The sequence below is a fragment of the Gorilla gorilla genome, chromosome 4 (assembly GCF_029281585.2).
Source record: "Gorilla gorilla gorilla isolate KB3781 chromosome 4, NHGRI_mGorGor1-v2.1_pri, whole genome shotgun sequence".
Taxonomy (NCBI): domain Eukaryota; kingdom Metazoa; phylum Chordata; class Mammalia; order Primates; family Hominidae; genus Gorilla; species Gorilla gorilla.
The window spans coordinates 153,662,186-153,678,721 of record NC_073228.2 but is presented as its reverse complement, the minus strand read 5'-3'; the positions used below and the strand labels follow the sequence as shown (position 1 = coordinate 153,678,721).

The following is a 16,536-nucleotide window of genomic DNA, read 5'->3' as shown; positions in this document are numbered from 1 at the left end:
CCTTGCACAATGGCTGAAACAGAGGCACTCAATAAGCATGTAGGGAATGAAGGTAATCTAAGGCATGAGAGGGAAACAACCTTTGACCAGCAGGGGTCGCGCTTTGCCTCTTTAAGCTTTGGTTCCTCTCCAAAGGCCCCGTGCAGAAATGGCACTAGAATGCTTGTTACCACTAATGGTTCTACCAGAAGTATTAGTTCACATTTACTGAGCAACTCTATGTGCCAGGCACTGTTCTAAGTGCTTTATGTGTATTATCTGCTGTAATCCTCCTAACAGCCTTTGACATAGGCACTATTATTAACCCCTCTTTATAGATCAGGAAGCCGAGGCTTAGAGAGGTTCAGGATGTATGCCTAAGGGACATACAAGTACTAAATGGCAGGGCTGGGATTCAAACCTAGGTGCTTCGATTCCAGTCTGAAATGAAGCAGGACCCCCTCTCGGCAGGAGCCATAATGTGGGACTGAACATATTCTGTGCCTGGCATGGGGAACTTGAAGGCAGTGGGAAGGAAGGGAAAGGGTCCTAGACTAGGCGTGAATACCTGAGTTCTAGTCTTTGCTGGCACACTGACTTGCTGTGTGACTAGTGGAGATACCCTCCCCACTCTGGGCCACAGTTTTTCCAGAGCTGGGCTTGACGGTCACCAAGGGCCTTTCTAGCTCAAACTCTCCATAACCTAAGAACCCTCCCAGCTCCAACAGGCTCTAATTTTCTAGCTGAGTCCTGCCAGCCTCCAGGAGCCACAGCACCAAGGGAGGGGGCCAAGACAGGCTGAGCAAAGCTAGACTTCACACTCCAGGACAGCTCAGCTATGGGTGCTCTCAGCCTGGATTGAGAGCGACTGCTTCCAGTAACTTCTGAGTTCCAGACTCCTTTGAAAATCTGATAAAATCTGATCTTCTCCCTAGAAAGCTGCTATTCCATATGCACATTTCCACATTCCGCACACACTCACACCGCATTTAACTTCTGCTGGTGGAAGTGTAAACCAGTCCAACCTCTTTGGAGGGCAATCTGCAAGTATCTGCTTAAACTGGAAAATCACAGATCCACAGACCCAGGAATTTCATTTTTAAGAATCTGTCCATTTACATGTCACAAAGGCCTGTATAAGAACAGTTACTGTGCCACTGCTTGTAATGAGGAAGGAGTTGAAACAACACAAATACCCAACAGGGGAACCAGTGAAACCCTACCAAGGAACATTACACAGCCAACACAAAGAATGAAACAGAGCTCTACATGCTCATGTGGAAGAGCTTCCAAGACACATAGTTAACCGTGAAAGCAACGTGCAGAGCCCTAATGTAGACTCCCTTTTGTAGTAAAATCTTTTAAAAGGTAGAAGAGGAAAGTCACATAACAGATCAGTAACCATGGTTACCTCTGGGACAGGAAAAAGCAACAGAGAGAGGGCTAAGGAGGTTTTGCTTTTAACTGTCCACTTTTACTACCTGGATTTTTACCATGTGTGTGCAATCTTCAGGAAAATGTTTTGCATGTAATTTCAAGGATTTAACACGTAACTTGGTCAATCCCTAAAGTACCAAAGAGCATAGAGAATGCAGGTGAAGCCTCTGTCGTTAGTACCTCTGTCTAGGTGGGAAAGGTTAAGTCCAGGGGGGCCTCCCACCTTCGGCCCACGCTCTCTGCTGTGATCAATATTGCCAGTGATGCACGGAGTCCCCTGCGGGGCTGGAGTGGATTGCTCTGCACCCCATGCCCTGAACCAGAAACCTAATCCCAGGCTGCAACCATCACTTCTGCTGTAAGTAGGTTCTCACCAGTGAGAGCTCGTCCACCTCAGGGGCTGGGGCCGAGGGCTTCTCCGGGGCAGGGCTGGGGGGTGCAGATGAGGGGGCAGGCGAAGCTGAGGTGCATGATAGAGCGTCTCCACCATCCAGGGCTGGGAAGGCAGCCAGACCCACGTCATCTTCAGGGATGTCATCCAGGGTCTTGGTGAGCTCTGCCAGGAGGGCCTCATTCTCACTGTCAATCTAGAGTGAGGAGGGCGGGAGGGTCAGAAAGGCAGATGGGGAGATGGTTAGTCACCACCTTAGACTCAGTCTCCACAGTGGACACCAGCTCTGCCCAGCCAGCTGGCCCACCATCACCCTCCTGCCATACCCTCCCCTCTGCCCCCCCAGCAGAGCTGCTCAGTATTCCTGGCATAGCAGATGCCCAATAAATGTGTTATTGACTCCAAGAATCCCAGAATTTTATGAACAGGCAGTAGATGATAATGGAAAGGGCCCTGCCTGGGAGTCCCACTCTGGGCTCTGCTGCTTATCACATACCTGGGCACAGGGCTGTCCACCTGAGTGACGCCTACCTCCCCCACCAAGGACAGAGGCTGGCCTACCACACTGGTAGCAGCAACCCGTTACAGCCCCTCAGACCCTGGGGTCCAGGCAGAGTGAAGGCCAGAAGCTCCAGGCTTCAACCATGACAATAATAACCACAGCAGTGACGAGGCAGCTATCATTTCTCTGCGGGTTCCCAGAGCTTACTCTCCTCATTCACTCCTGAGGAGGTAGCAACTATGGTGATTAGACACTCGGGCTCTGGAGCTGGGGCTGGACCCCAGGTCCCATACTTAGCAACTCTGGGCTCTCAGGCAAGTTAGCTTTCTCATCTATCAAGTGGGATAACACACAGCACACATTTCCTAAGGTTACTGCTGAGGACTAGATGAGTAAACTTAGGTAAGATGCTTAGAAAATGGTGCCTGGCACAAAATAAAAGCACTTGCTACTGTGATGACTGTAACTACTACCACTACCACTGCTAGTGCTGCTACTGTTACACGATTTCTGCCATGACGATGATGATGATGACGGTGGTGGCAGTGGTAGTAACTGCCCCCTGCACTCTTTGCTCCCTTCCTTCCCCTTCCCGGTGGCTACGCTGTGCCTGGCTTCATGCTGGACGCTGGTGATAAACAGCACGTGGAGAATGACATGCCCCGCTCCCATGGAGCTTACCCTCCTGTGGAGGATGGGACAAAACTAACAAACAAACAAGATCATTTCAGAGCGTGAGAAAGGCTAGGAAGAAAATAAAAGGAAGCCATGATGGAGAAAAAGAATGTGGTGAGGACTTACAGGCTCTTGAGGGTGGTCCCAGATGCCTTCTCTGAGCAGCTGATACTTAAAGGTAGGCTTGAAAGACACCAGCCAGGTAAAGCGTTAAGGAGGGGAGACCCAGGAAGAGGGAAACCCCAATCAAAGGCCAGAGGCACAGCGCTTGGCTGAAGAGAGGAGTAGAAAGGCTCTGTCAGGCTCAGGGAGGCCTCACAGCAACCTCGCCCAGGGGCGCATGATTCTGATCTCCATTTTGCAGTTGAGGACACAGAGGCTCCTGGAGGCTCAGCAACTTGTCAGGGGTCACATAGCAAATAACGTCCAGAGCCAGGACTTGGACAGCAAGAGTGCCCCATGCACAGATGAACCATAAGGAGGGTCGGCATGTGTTCCCCCAGCCCACAGGCCCCCACGCCCAGAGGCCTGGTGTGGAGAGCACGTGGCTTCTAGGTGAGGCACCGAGCGCCTCATTTAGTAAGGCCTGGTCCCCGGGCTGTTCTGGCAGAAGGCACATTCTGTCACATGATGCCTCCTCCGGCACTTTTTCCCATCCCAGGTCAGGCTGTTTATCCTTTCTGCAGGAAGTTCATCTGAAATACACGTCTCGTGACGGCCTTTTGGCTGCACTAAATCTGTTCCAGGCCTTACAGCCGGAGCAGCAGCTGAGTAGTTCGAAGGGGGAACACGGGGAGAGAACAAACGCATTTGTAATTTTTAGAACAGAGCTAAGAATAAAAGAAAGGTCAAAAGAAGATTTTGGTTGGGCCTGACCCAGGCCCTGGGGATGGAGGCCCGAGGGTAGATCAGGGTCCGAGGACTCTGGCTTTAGAATGCAAGCGGGCTCATTGGCTGCCCCCACCCCCTACCCACAAGTCTCCTTCAACCCTCAGGCCAGACTCCCAACCCTGTCCAGCCCAGAACCATCTGTCCAGCTTGATGGAGAGTTAAGATCCTGGAACTTGGGGCTCGGCGACCACTCTTGGGGTTCTGCCATCAAAAGGGTGATCTTAGGCAAGTCGTTTCCCTCCTCTATGCCTTGCTCCTTTCCCTGTGAAATGGGAAGACATGATCCCTGGCCAGCCTTCCTCCCTGGGCTCCCAGAAGGCCAAGTCTGGAAGCAGTAATGAGAGTGCTTTGTAGAGTGCTTAGGTCCCTAAGCTCAATGCCTGGGACATGGGAGGCACCACGGCAGATTTACTTAATGAAAGAGTGAATGAACCAAACAATGAACAATGGTGGGAGGCTAAGTTCAGTGTCTCAAAGAGCAGATTCTAGAGGGAAGTCATTCAGAGCTGACATCATCAGCACTGCACGAACTGAGAATTCTCACTCTTTCCCAGGGAGAGTACCAAGGGCCCAGAGATATTGTGAATTATCACAAATATCAGAGCCGGAAGGGCTCTCAGGAACCATGTAGTGAAGAGAGATTTCAAATGCGTGGCGCACACGCTACTGCTCCCCTGTATTGCTAACAGCCGCTTCCTTTCATGCCAGCATTTTCCCTGATGCAGGGCTTCAGGTGACAACTGCCAATCAATCAGTTGGCACTCACAAGGAAACCTATCTGCCATTATTTTTTGTGGGGCGTGGTGGCAGGGGAGGAATAAAGCCCCAGGAAAGAGACCTTTCAAGGTCACACAGTGAGTCAGGGGTAGGACTAAGGACTAGAACCCAGGACTTAGAGAGCCAACACTGACTTACTGAGTGCCGGTCACGGTGCTGAAATGAGTCCAAAATGGCGAAGACCTCAAGAAGCACCCATCAATTTGGGTAAAACCAAAAGTTTTCCCCTTCTCCCCACCTCTCCCCACCCTACTCCACTGAAACAGCCAGGTGGGGCAGGAGGCTCTGAGCCTGACTGGGAGGAGCAGCCATCCCTGCCCATGCTGGCCACTGCTTCCTCCAGCCATCCATCCCAGGGAGCTGTGCCACCCCTCTCCTCTTCCCCAGGCCCATTAGCTCGGCTCTCCCTGCTCAGCATAGAAACAGAGTGCAAATTAATGGAGAGTTAATCAGCTGAGGAAGGGATATTAATAGACTCAGCCCCACCCCCAGTCTTCCTGAGCTGATCTCAAGCAGGAGGAAAACGAGCCTTCAAGAAATCTGAGGGAAAAGACTTCATTTTGAGGACCTAGAGTGGCTTGAAGAAACATCACGGAACAGAATGTAGGCTACCAGGGCAGAAAGAATATCAGAGATCGCTACTATCCATGGGGCTTAAATTGAGGTTCAAGAAACCCAGGAAATTGGCCACTCCCCCTCCTATTTTTCTGGGAGTAGGTCCAGACCCAGTGACTCTCCTCCTGCGACCTCAACAGATTGATTTGTCCACGTTCCTTCCTCATTCCTCACATGGGAAAACTGAGGCCCAACCAAAGGGAGCTACTCATCCAAGGACACACGGCAAATTGTCACAAAACAACAAAATACCTGCCTTACTCTAGAAATATTTACTAAGGGCCTGTCATGCCCCAACCCTAAGGACTCTGGGACAAGAGTCCCAGAAATGGAAGAGAAATGGAAGGCAACGTCCCTGTCCCTGAGGAAGTGTCAACCCTTGCAACTGTAGCTTGTTCTCTACTCTCCCAGTTTGTTTCCATAACAATGGTGCCATTTAATTGTTAACACAGCTTGGCACTAGCAGCAAGACTCCGTGATTCCCATTGGTCCCATGAAGAAACTGTCCAAGTTAGTGCCAGAAGGGGGACTAGAACCTATGGCTCCTAGATCCCAGCTCAAGGTTTTTGGAATGGGTCAGTTTAATCAGTTCCTTCATTCAACACCTATGAATTGAGTCCTTACAATGTGCAAGGGCCCCCAGAGATGAATAAAGTGTTGTTTGTCCCCAAGGACCTTGCAGTCTGAAGGACGCACATGCGTGCAAGAGATGGGAGCCCATGAGAGGGACTAAGTGACCAACTGCCTTAGGAGGAGGCATCACGAGAGCTGCGTGTCGAAGGATTCATTCAGTGGATGACTGTTAAGCCCTGACAAAGTGCCAGGCACTGTGCAGAGCCCTGGGAATACAACCATGCACAATGCAGACACAGCCCACACTCAGAGTTTCCGATGGGCAGGGAGCAGGGGCTGGGGACAGGCCCCAGTCACATGCACAGAGGGTGCATCGGTGAGCAATGGATAGAGCTAGTCTAGTCTCAGGAGAGCTGGTGGAGTGTGCAGCCCATGAAAGGGAGAGGGGCTGGGAGGGCAGAGCTCAGCCAGCTGTGAGGACTGTCTTCCTTGCAGGACTGGGGCCGCACCAAGCTTTCTTGTGCCTGAAAGCATTAGTAGGACCTCATCGGAAGCTTACTGGTGGGTCTGGCCATTCACTGAGTAGGTGGGGGGCCTATACAGTCTCGGTGGGGATGGTTTTCAGGGAGCATCCAAACCCCTTTTCACTCACGAGTTCTCTGCAACCTGAAAGCATTTTCTGGAGTTGGCCCCCTAAGAGGAAAGGAACTATATAGCAAAGGAATTGTCCCCATTGTTCAAGCAAGAAAATGGAGGTCTCCGGTTGGAGCCAGAACTACAGTTTGGTTCTGGTAATTCCTCACAGGGTTGGCAAAGGGGTTCAGTGTAGCGGTGAGGGGTGTGGGTTCCTAGATTACAGTCTTTGCCTGGATCCTTACTAGCTGTTTGACCTTGGGTGAGTTACTCAACCTTTCTGAGCTTCCCTTTCCTTGTCTGTAAAACCGATTATTAGGAGTACACAACTGATAGCTTCTCTTCCTCAGAGAGGCCTTTCCCGACCACTCAGTCCACAGTCCCTTCTCTATTTCCTTTCTGCCCCTATCACAAGTGACTGCTGTTTGTTCACATGTTTACAGACGGTAAAGTCCTTGGATGAACACAGTGCCTGACACATAGGGGGCTTGGTAAACGTTTCTAGAAGGATGATAAAATCCATCAGGAGGATGCTTAGAGAGGACGCTTGTGGCACACCACCTTGGTGTTCAGCACACGCGATGTTATTGTGGTTGCTGTTATTATTATTATACTGCAGACAGGCACAGGGAGCTATGGCTTCTGCCCCCAATCTTTATGAGGGAGAAAATTCCAAGAAAAGAATCATGAATCTGAATGTGTCCATCACCCAGCTAAATACGGCCAATCCAATTTCATCGATTACCCTCTAGGCCGCACACTCCCACCCACACATGCAAATCCATGCAGAGCTTGCTTTCTTCTGAAGCAAACCCCAGACATCATATTATTCCGTAAGAGGCCTTCTTACAGGAAATGCTAGCCATTACATGCCCCTGAGGTTGGGCGCTGGAGCACACAGGGCTGGGAGAGGCACATGCATAATGGTTCTTGGCACTGCCTCTTATTAAAGAACCTCTAGGCTCCAGCTGAAAAAGGGAGATAATTGTATTTACAACTGAGAGTTGTTAAGAAATTTAAATGAATTAATATACACAAACAGGGACAGCCCTCCCACAGAACAGCTGCTCAATAATGCCAGTCATCTCATTATGGTATCATCATGGTCGTAAAGTCCCGGCTCTGGAGGCAAGAAGACTGGGTTTGAATCCAGTTCAGCTTCTGACTAGGTTAATTGCCCTAGGCACATGACTTAACTTTTCCAAGCCTAATTTTCCTTATCTGTAAAATGGGAAAATACTGGACCCTGTCTTGCAGGGTGGGGACGAAGACTGGATGAGATAATGTAGGGAACAGAGGACTTAGACCTCTGTGGCACACGAAGGGGCTTGGTTCTGCTCGGGAGGCCTAGAGAGCAGTTCATCTCACCCTTACTTTCTGGAGGTGATACAGCAAGGGCCAGGTGAGGCATGTGAGCTGCGCCAGATCAGGGGCCGATCCAGCACGAGAAACCGGGGCCCAACAGCTTTGGTGGGTGAGGGGATTTCTCTGCATGAGCAAGTGCAGGAGAAGGCAGAGCGGGGCAGAGCCGGGATTTTGAGGAGAGAGAGGCCTGGCAGGGTGGGAGGAGGGGAGACTGGAAAGGGCATACCTGGAAGAGCTCGGAGTCATCGGGGCTGTACTGGTTGGGTTCAGTCTCTGAGTTCTCTGGGCACCACTGCAGCTCCCCAAAGCAGGTGGCCGAGTCAAAGTCGCTGGCATCCAGCTGGGAGAGGTCGAGTTCTGGAAAGTCAGCATAGAGTTGCTCCTCCCCGGACCCTCCACCCTGAGGAGACAGGAAGGAAAGAGGTGGATCAGAGCTGAGGCTGGCTAGACCCAAGCAGGGGCCCTCTCAATAATGATGCAGCCAATCTGGACCCGTGGCCAAGGCCCGATTTTGCCAAATGACCAAGAAATGGAAAGATCAGCTCCACCCCTTGGTTGAATCTTCTGGTAGCTAAGCTAGGCCCCAGCAGTACAAAACCCCCTGCTGCTCTCCCCTCTGCACTCCTACATATCCCTCAAGGCCCTGCCCACATACATCTCTGTCCTCCTGTTACCAGAACTGTTTTGTTGAAAACTTTATTAAAGACTGTAAATAGAGGAGCTAATCCTTTACATATATGTCCCCACTTATAAGTGGACTTCTTAAAGCTAACAATGCCTCTATATTAATAATGAAACAAAAAACAGCAATAATAATGACTGACAGTATTGTGTGACTGCTAGGTTCTGGAGAAACACCCATTCATGTTCCCAGGAATTTTATAGGAATATATGTAATGTCTAAAATTACATATATGATGTAATATACGATGGAACATATATGATGAACATAAAATTACATATATGATATAATATATGATGGAACACCAATCAATAGACAATATGTAAATAAAGCCATAAAACACCCGTATCACGGGCCGGGCATGGTGGCTCACACCTGTAATCCCAACAATTTGAGAGGCCAAGGTGGGCGGATCATTCGAGGTCAGGGGTTCAAGACCAGCCTGGCCAACATGGCGAAAGCCCGTCTTTACTAAAAATACACAAATTAGCCAGGGGTGGTGGCGCATGCCTGTAATCTCAGTAACTTGGGAGACTGAGGCATGAGAATCACTTGAGCCCGGGAGGCGGACGTTGCAGTGAGCTGAGATCGCGCCACTGCACTCCAGCCTGGGTGACAGATGGAAACTGTCTCAAAAAAATGAAAAACAAACAAACAAACAAACAAACACCCATATCATGAAATACTACAGTGCTGTTGAAAAGAATGAGGAAGATCTGTGTGTTCTCCAAGACACATTAAATAAAAAAGTTGTAGAATACCAGCATGTAAAATATAACCCCACACGTGTAAAGAAAGTAAAAATCAAGCCATATATTTCTCTATGTAGGATAGCATGTATGCAAACACACAGGAAAAGATCTAGACGGTCATAAACCCACCTAACAGCAGTGAGTGGGGGAGAAGGGAGCCACAGGTGACTCTGATAACAGCATTGCCTGAATCAGTGGTTCTCAAAGTGTAGTCCCAGATGGGCAGCACCAGAATCACCTGGAAACCTGGTATGTTGGAAATAATATAAATTCTCCGGCCTAAACCCAGAGCTACTGAATCAGAAGGCAATCAATTTCTCACCCTGGTCTCCCAAGTTTAATGGTTACCAATAGAAGAACTGCCTTACAGATTCAGAAATAGCCTGAGTTGGGGGGCTGACACAGAAACAGAATGGCTTGGTGATGTTCTGTTGGCCCTGGGGCCTGGCAGAAGTGAGTTGAGATCCCCATTCACCAGCTGTGGACTTTGGGCAAGTCACTTCATCTGTAAAACGTGGACAACAACAATATCTGCCTTATATGTTAAGATTAAAAGAGGCAATGTCGTTATAGCCCGGCCTAGTAACTGCTCAATAAATGTCAGCTAAGAGTAATATAACAAATAATGATAATAATAATGATAAAACAATGGTATTTCATGGTAGGCAGAGAGGAGCGGGAACTGTCTCAGAGAACAAAAAGAGGCATATGTGACACTTAAGAGAAACAGGTTTTCCCCAGACCTTTCCCTTAATTGTTCCCACTTACTAGGCCTCATAAATTATGAATAAATGTATATTATTAGCTCAACTTGACACAGGAAAAAGGCTTTTATCCAAATTTGGGTCAAATGTCTTAATTGGCATTTTGCAAGAATCCTGCCTACACAGGCGGCAACAGGCCCAGGTCCTCTCAAGCGGCCGGTCCCCTGTCCTCAAGCAGGCAGCAAGGTGCCTAGCAAGTCTGTCTCTGGGAGCATGGCCCCACCACCCTGCCCACCACCTGCCCATTCTTTCTCCAATCCACATGTATTCCACAATCCTCATTATTGAAAGCCCACTCACTCTGAGCCAGGCACTGTGATGGTGGGTGGGGAAGGATGACATTAAACAAATAATCACACAAACAAAACATGTGATTCTAAATCATGACTCTCCAGAGAAGAGCAGAACGCTTCTGAACCTGATTGGGAATCTGAAGATGAGAGGGACACAGGTGCTTCCTCAATCTCTGGGTCCCCCAGGTACCGCTCTCCCCACAAGCCCAACTGTCATGCCCCCCAACTACAAATCACCAGCACTCAGTGGCTGCCCCTGCTGCGGGAACTCAGGTGGATTCTCTCGGCTGCCTCTTGGGAGCTTCTTTCTCCTTCGTGCCCAGGCAGACTGTGGGGATGCAGCCGTGGTCCTGTTCTACATGGCTAATTGGTTTGTTTCCTGTTTTGGGCCATTTCTAGTAAGTCTGCAATACTTGCGTACAAGTCTTGTTTGGACATATGTCTTTACTTCTCTTGGGTAAATACCTACGAGTGAAACTGTTGGGCCATATGGTAAGCATGTGTGTAAGTTTATAAAACAGAAAACTGTTTTCCACAATGAGAGAACACTCACTTTGTACACTCCCATCAGCTGTATGAGTTCAATTCTTCTGCACCCTCTCCAACACTTGGTATTGTCAGTCACTTTATTTTAGCCATTCTAGTGGGCATGTTCAATGCTACTATGAGCCAGGCACTGTGTTATATAAGACTCGGCTCCTTCCTCCGTGAGTTGACATCTTAGTGAGGGAAGAAAACATGTAAATATTTCATTCTAGACTGAGTTAGTGCTATGAAGGAGAAACAAACAAGGTGCACTGATGGAAGATAACAGGAAACAAAATCTATCTTTTCACGCTCTTTATGTTTAGAGACAGGATCCTGCTCTGTTGCCCAAGCTAGAGTACAACATGGCTTGATCATGACTCACTGTAGCCTCAACCCCTTAAGTTCAAGCAATCCTTCAACCTCAGCCTCCTAAGTAGCTGAGAGTACAGGCGTGCACCACCACACCTGGCTAATTTTTCTTTTTTAATTTTTTGTACAGACAGGGGTCTCTCTATGTTGCCCAGGCTTGTCTCATCCCACCTCAGCCCCACAAAGTGCTGGGATTACAGGTGTCAGCCACTGTGCCCAGCCCAGAATCTAAATCAGATGGAATGTCAGGAAAAACTTCTTGAAGGAGAAGCCAGGTAGTGGAAGAGGTGGGAAGAGCATTGCAGGCAGAGGGACCGTCAGAGGCAAAGACCCCCGTGGGGACTGAGCCCAAGGCACAAGGCGTTGAGGTCAGTGAGGCTGCAGCTTGGTGACCAGGGGTGGGGGATGGAGGAAATGGGAAAAGATGACACTAGAAAGGCTGGTGGAGGCTGGATCAGGAAGGGATTGGAAAGGATTTGGGTTTTACCCCAAGTGTGATGGGGGTAGGACCAGCATAGAAGCAGGGAGATGGTTTAACAGCTGTTGTAGCCATCCAGGAGGGGACAGGTGGTGGGTTGGGGAGGTACCTCTCAGACACCATCTAGGGACTGTGGGACAGAAGGGAGGGCCAAAAGCAGAGACACGGGTTGCTAGGCAGCTGGGGCCTCCAAGGCCAGCAAAGCCCCCAGCAATAAGATCTTGGGTGAGCTCTATGTTCCAGATCTCCCTCTCTCCAGTAACTCAGAGCAGCCACCTTTGTAGGGCTTGCTTCTTAGAAACAGCTTTAGAACCAGAGTCCCAGAATCCCAGACTAGCCAGGAACCCGCAGCTCTGAGAGTTGTCCAGGTAAGTCATGGTGAACAATCTGGGAGGCAGAGGTCCCTTCAAAAACCAGACAAAAGCTATGGACATTTTTCCCCACAAGATGCAGGTATGTGCACAAAATGTACACTTAACTTTTAGAACTTCATAGAACTAGCTTAAGAACTCCCAACCTAGCTGGTCTATCTCCTTCACTTTGCAAATATGGAAACTGAGACCCAAAGAGGATAATGGATTTGTTCGGGGTCATCCGGTGAGTGTCCTTCCCTGGAAACCATACCACCTCCTTTACAAAATGTCCATAAAATGGCTGTGATGACTGCACTTATTGATTGCCCATAGCAGCTCAACATACTCAAAGTGTACCCAGCACATAAAAACAAAGAAACCTCAGCTTCGCGGCCTTGTCAATTAGGCTAAGACCACTCTCTAGCTAAAAACCATTAAGCACCACATTAATAGTGATTTCTCTGGCCATCTCCATATTTAGAGAGGCTTTTGAAGGAGTGCTTCAAGTGGCCCAGTTCTTTTTGAAAGGTCTGAATTAAGGCCTTCTTGTCCTGTCCCGGGAGCCTTCCACAGGCCCTGCCAGTGGAGCTGGGAGGTTGAAGCACAAACTAACAGCCGCTGCTATTATGGAGCCCTTACTGGATGCCAAGGCCCATGCTAAGTGCCTTCTATACATGCTCTCATCAGTCTTAAATCAACCCAGCAGGGTGGGTGCTACCGTCCCCATGTCGGCAAGTCATTTAAATTAGGTTGCTAGGGGCAGGCGCAGTGGCTCACGCCTGTAATCCCAGCACTTTGGGAGGCCGAGGCGGGCAGATCACTTGAAGTCAGGAGTTTGAGACCAGCCTGGCCAACATGGTAAAACTGCATTTCTACTAAAAATACAAAAATGAGCTAGGTGTGGCGGCAGGTGCCTGTAATCCCAGCTACTCAGGAGGCTGAGGCATGGATGGCAAAGATTGCAGTGAGCAGAGATCACGCCACTGCACTCCAGCCTGGGCGACAGAGCAAGACTCAGTCTCGAATAAATAAATAAATTGTAAGTAAGTAAATAAATAAATAAATTAGGTTGCTAGGGCTTCCATAACAAAGGACCACAACTGGGTGGTAGCTTAAACAACAGAAGTCTGAGATTAGGGTGTCTGCAGGAATGGTTCCTTCTGAGAGTCTGTTCCAGGCCTTTCTCCTTGGCTTGTACATGACCATTTTCTCCCTGTTTTTTCATGTTTTCTTCCCTCTATGCGTATCTGTCTCTGTGCCCCAATTGCCCCTTTTGATAAGGACACTAGCCATACTGGATAGGGCCCACCCTAATGACCTCATTTTAACTTGATTATCTCTGTGAAGACCCTAGCTCCAAGGAGGTCATATTCTGAGGCATTGGGGGTTTAGGGCTTCAGCACACCTTTTTTGAGAGGATACAATTCAACCCATAACACCCAGGGTCCCAAAAGGGTGAAGCTGGGATTCAAACCCAAGTCTCTTCTCTCCCTGTGAAGCCAGGACCCTCATCCACCATCCTGCTTCTGAAAGTGAGAAGGAACATTCAAGACCATTCATTCCCATCTGCCGGTGGGGAAATGGAGCTTCAGGCAAGGGTTGGGAATGGCCCAAGTCATACAGCAAGTTTGTGGCTGAGCAAGGACAGACCTGGGACCAAACACACTGTTTGTACGGCCCATGTGTAGGGCCTCTCTGGCCCCTCAACGTGCCTGCTCACCCCCTGCCGTGGGCCCCCCTTCTCCAGCAACACCACATCGCTCATCTGAAAGGACTGTGGCTGCCCCAAGCCAGGGAGATAAATGACCCTGGCCGTGGATTAATGGGGTTTCCTCCAGACTCACATAAGTGGCTTCATTGGAAGCTTGTGATCTTGCTGGAAATTGATTCCCTGCTTAAGAAAGAATGCATCTTCAGGAAAAATTGGTGGCTCTACTTTCCTGGCTATCATCAGCAAATCGCCTAGCTTAGTGCCTGGTCCAGAGCAGATTCTCAGAACTACTGAGTGGAAGGAAGCTGGAGGAGGTGGGGCGGAGGGGTGGCTGCAGTGACAGCTTGGGTTCTGGGTCTGTCAGTACTCACTATGTGTCCTTCATTGGGTCACCTCCCCCCTCTGGTCCTCACTGACCCCTCTGGAAAAGAGAACATAAAACCAGATAGGTCCTCTGGAGAACACCCTGCTCAAGCATTTGATACAATTCTGTACTTATCACATTTCTGAGATCCACACAGGCTTTGGGGAAACACGCAGAACTCAGCATTTAATGAACAAATAAAGGAATATATGTGTGAATGACTTTCCAGAGGGGAGAAAAGTGCAGAAAGAAGGACTGTCTTGAAATGGAAGGAAGCCTAGACAAGGGGGGCAAAAGGGCCCTCCCTGGCTTTGCGGTTAACACTGATCCTTTCAGATCAGGACATTGTTTCTTGCCACCTAGGTTTCTATTGACAAAATGGGGATAATAAAAACAATCCTGCCTCCTAGGATTCTTACAAAGATAAAGTACCACAGGTTGGGAACATGGCATGGATCAGACACCCATGAGTGGTGGTCACAGATTACTACGGTCTGAATGTTTGTGATCCCGCGGATTTATGTTGAAATCCTTACCCGTATGGTGAGGCCATGAGGAGGCGAGGCCTTTGGGAGGTGATGAGCTCATGAATGGGATGCGTACCCTTATAAAACAGACCCAAGTAAGCTCGGTTGCCCCTCCCACCCTGTGAGAATACAAGAAGCTGCAATCTACGAACCAGGAAATGCGTCCTCACCAGATACAAAATCTGCCGGCGCCTCGATCTTAGGCTTCCCAGCCTCCAGAACTGTGAGAAATAAAGTTCTGTTGTGTATAAGCCACCCAGTTTATGGTATGTTGTTACAGAAGCAGAAACAGACTGAGACACAGATATAGCACTTTCTAGTTCCCAAGTGACATTTACAGCTGTGCTCTCATCAGTACCTTCCCAAGATGCAGCGGATGGCCAGTGGTCAGCGTTCCCATTTGACTGATGGGAACACTGGGGCTCTAGGAGGGTCAATGCTTCGTGAACTCATCCCCTGACCCATATCCTCAGTTCTAAACCTGCCGGCTCACCCAATTCTTTTCTGTCAACTTTGACCAGCCACCTAATCCCAGTGTCATCATGGCTTGTGGTTTCTGTTGGGGGAATGATCTTGCCCTGCCAGCCAGACCATGCTGGCTCTCTTCAAGTCAGCCTGGGATGGTGGGGAGTCTGGGCTCCACCCGGCTGCACTGACCTCCTGTGACTGCCATCTTGGATATCCTAAGTCCTGCCCGACTGCCAGCTTGGTGCCTCCTTCACTGACAAGAAGTTGTATTTGATGATCTGAGGCAAGTTATTCTTCTTAAACTGCTGTCAGGAATGCAGACCTGCAATGAGATCTGCTAGGGTGACAAGCGCACAGCACTGGGCTCACTGTTCCCTCTTTCCATGGCGATACCACTAACTAATCCCAGCCCGACATCCTGCTAAGCCCCAAACCTTCTCAACACAGAGCCTCAGCAGCTGTTACTAATTGATTAGAAGGGGCCTACTCTACATTATGACCCTGTGTCTCTACTTACCTTCTAGGAAGGAAGTGTGGGAAATACCTATGAAGTCCCACATAGCCATTTCACTTTATAAATGTTTTGTTCCTTCTCTCACCTCTGTTATTTGGCCTGCCTCTTACCCATTCCCCTCCCAATGGGTGGAAGCCCATTGAGTTTCCTCTGGGAAGCTGACCTTCCCTTACCCCCAGGCAATCCAGGGAAGCACATCCGGGCCAATTAAAGTATTCTATGGCTACAACAACTGGTTGGATTGGGTGGGTCATGGCAAATACCAGGAAACTGCAGGAGGATTTGGACAAGGGGGCCGCGCTGGCTGGATTCTGTTCCGAATAGGCTGGCAGCCCTCTTTGCCACTACCTACAAAGGGCCTGCCTGAGAAAGAAGCCAGAGCAGGGACGGCAGATCCAAGAAACAGACAGAGATAGATTCCCAATAAAATAACTAAAGCACTTCGATTCAGCTGTGCCTGAAGGCAGGCATTCCCTGTGCTCCAGTTACGGGAGTGAATACGTTCCCTCTCTAGATTACATGCCAGTTGGAGTTTCTATCACCCATCAATGAAAAAGTGATAACTTATTCATCTCTCTTACCTTATGAAAAAAACCCAATCTTTCCATGTCTTCCAAATTAATACAAATCACCTAAAGAAGCTGCCAGGAGAACAGTGGGGAGAATAGTTTATCTTAGTCCTCACAGAAATACCTACAGCATCATCTGAAATCAGACTCAAAGCCACAAACACAAAGTTAAACTCCAGACAAAATAAGTAGACAGAAGAGAGGGGCTCTGAGCCCAGCCTAGAAGAACAGAACATCTTAAACTCAGAGATAAACCAGACCATTGGAAGGGCCTCCCACCAAAACATTTAAGGCAAAAGATCTTAACCCGGCATCCAAGGCCCTTT

General features: G+C 49.1%; 1 protein-coding gene across 3 annotated transcripts in view; it reads right to left on the bottom strand.

Moving 5' to 3' along the window:
• The window catches only part of PPARGC1B (PPARG coactivator 1 beta), a 124,988-nt gene that overhangs the window by 26,297 nt on the left and 82,155 nt on the right, over positions 1 to 16,536 (bottom strand). For all 3 annotated transcript variants that reach the window (XM_031011455.3, XM_055386190.2, XM_031011454.3), the window contains exons 2-3: positions 8,065 to 8,238; positions 1,791 to 2,003 (exon numbers count right to left, since the gene is read on the bottom strand). In XM_031011455.3, coding sequence (XP_030867315.2) covers positions 1,791 to 2,003; positions 8,065 to 8,238 — 387 coding nt within the window. The remainder of the gene's footprint in view (positions 1 to 1,790; positions 2,004 to 8,064; positions 8,239 to 16,536) is intronic.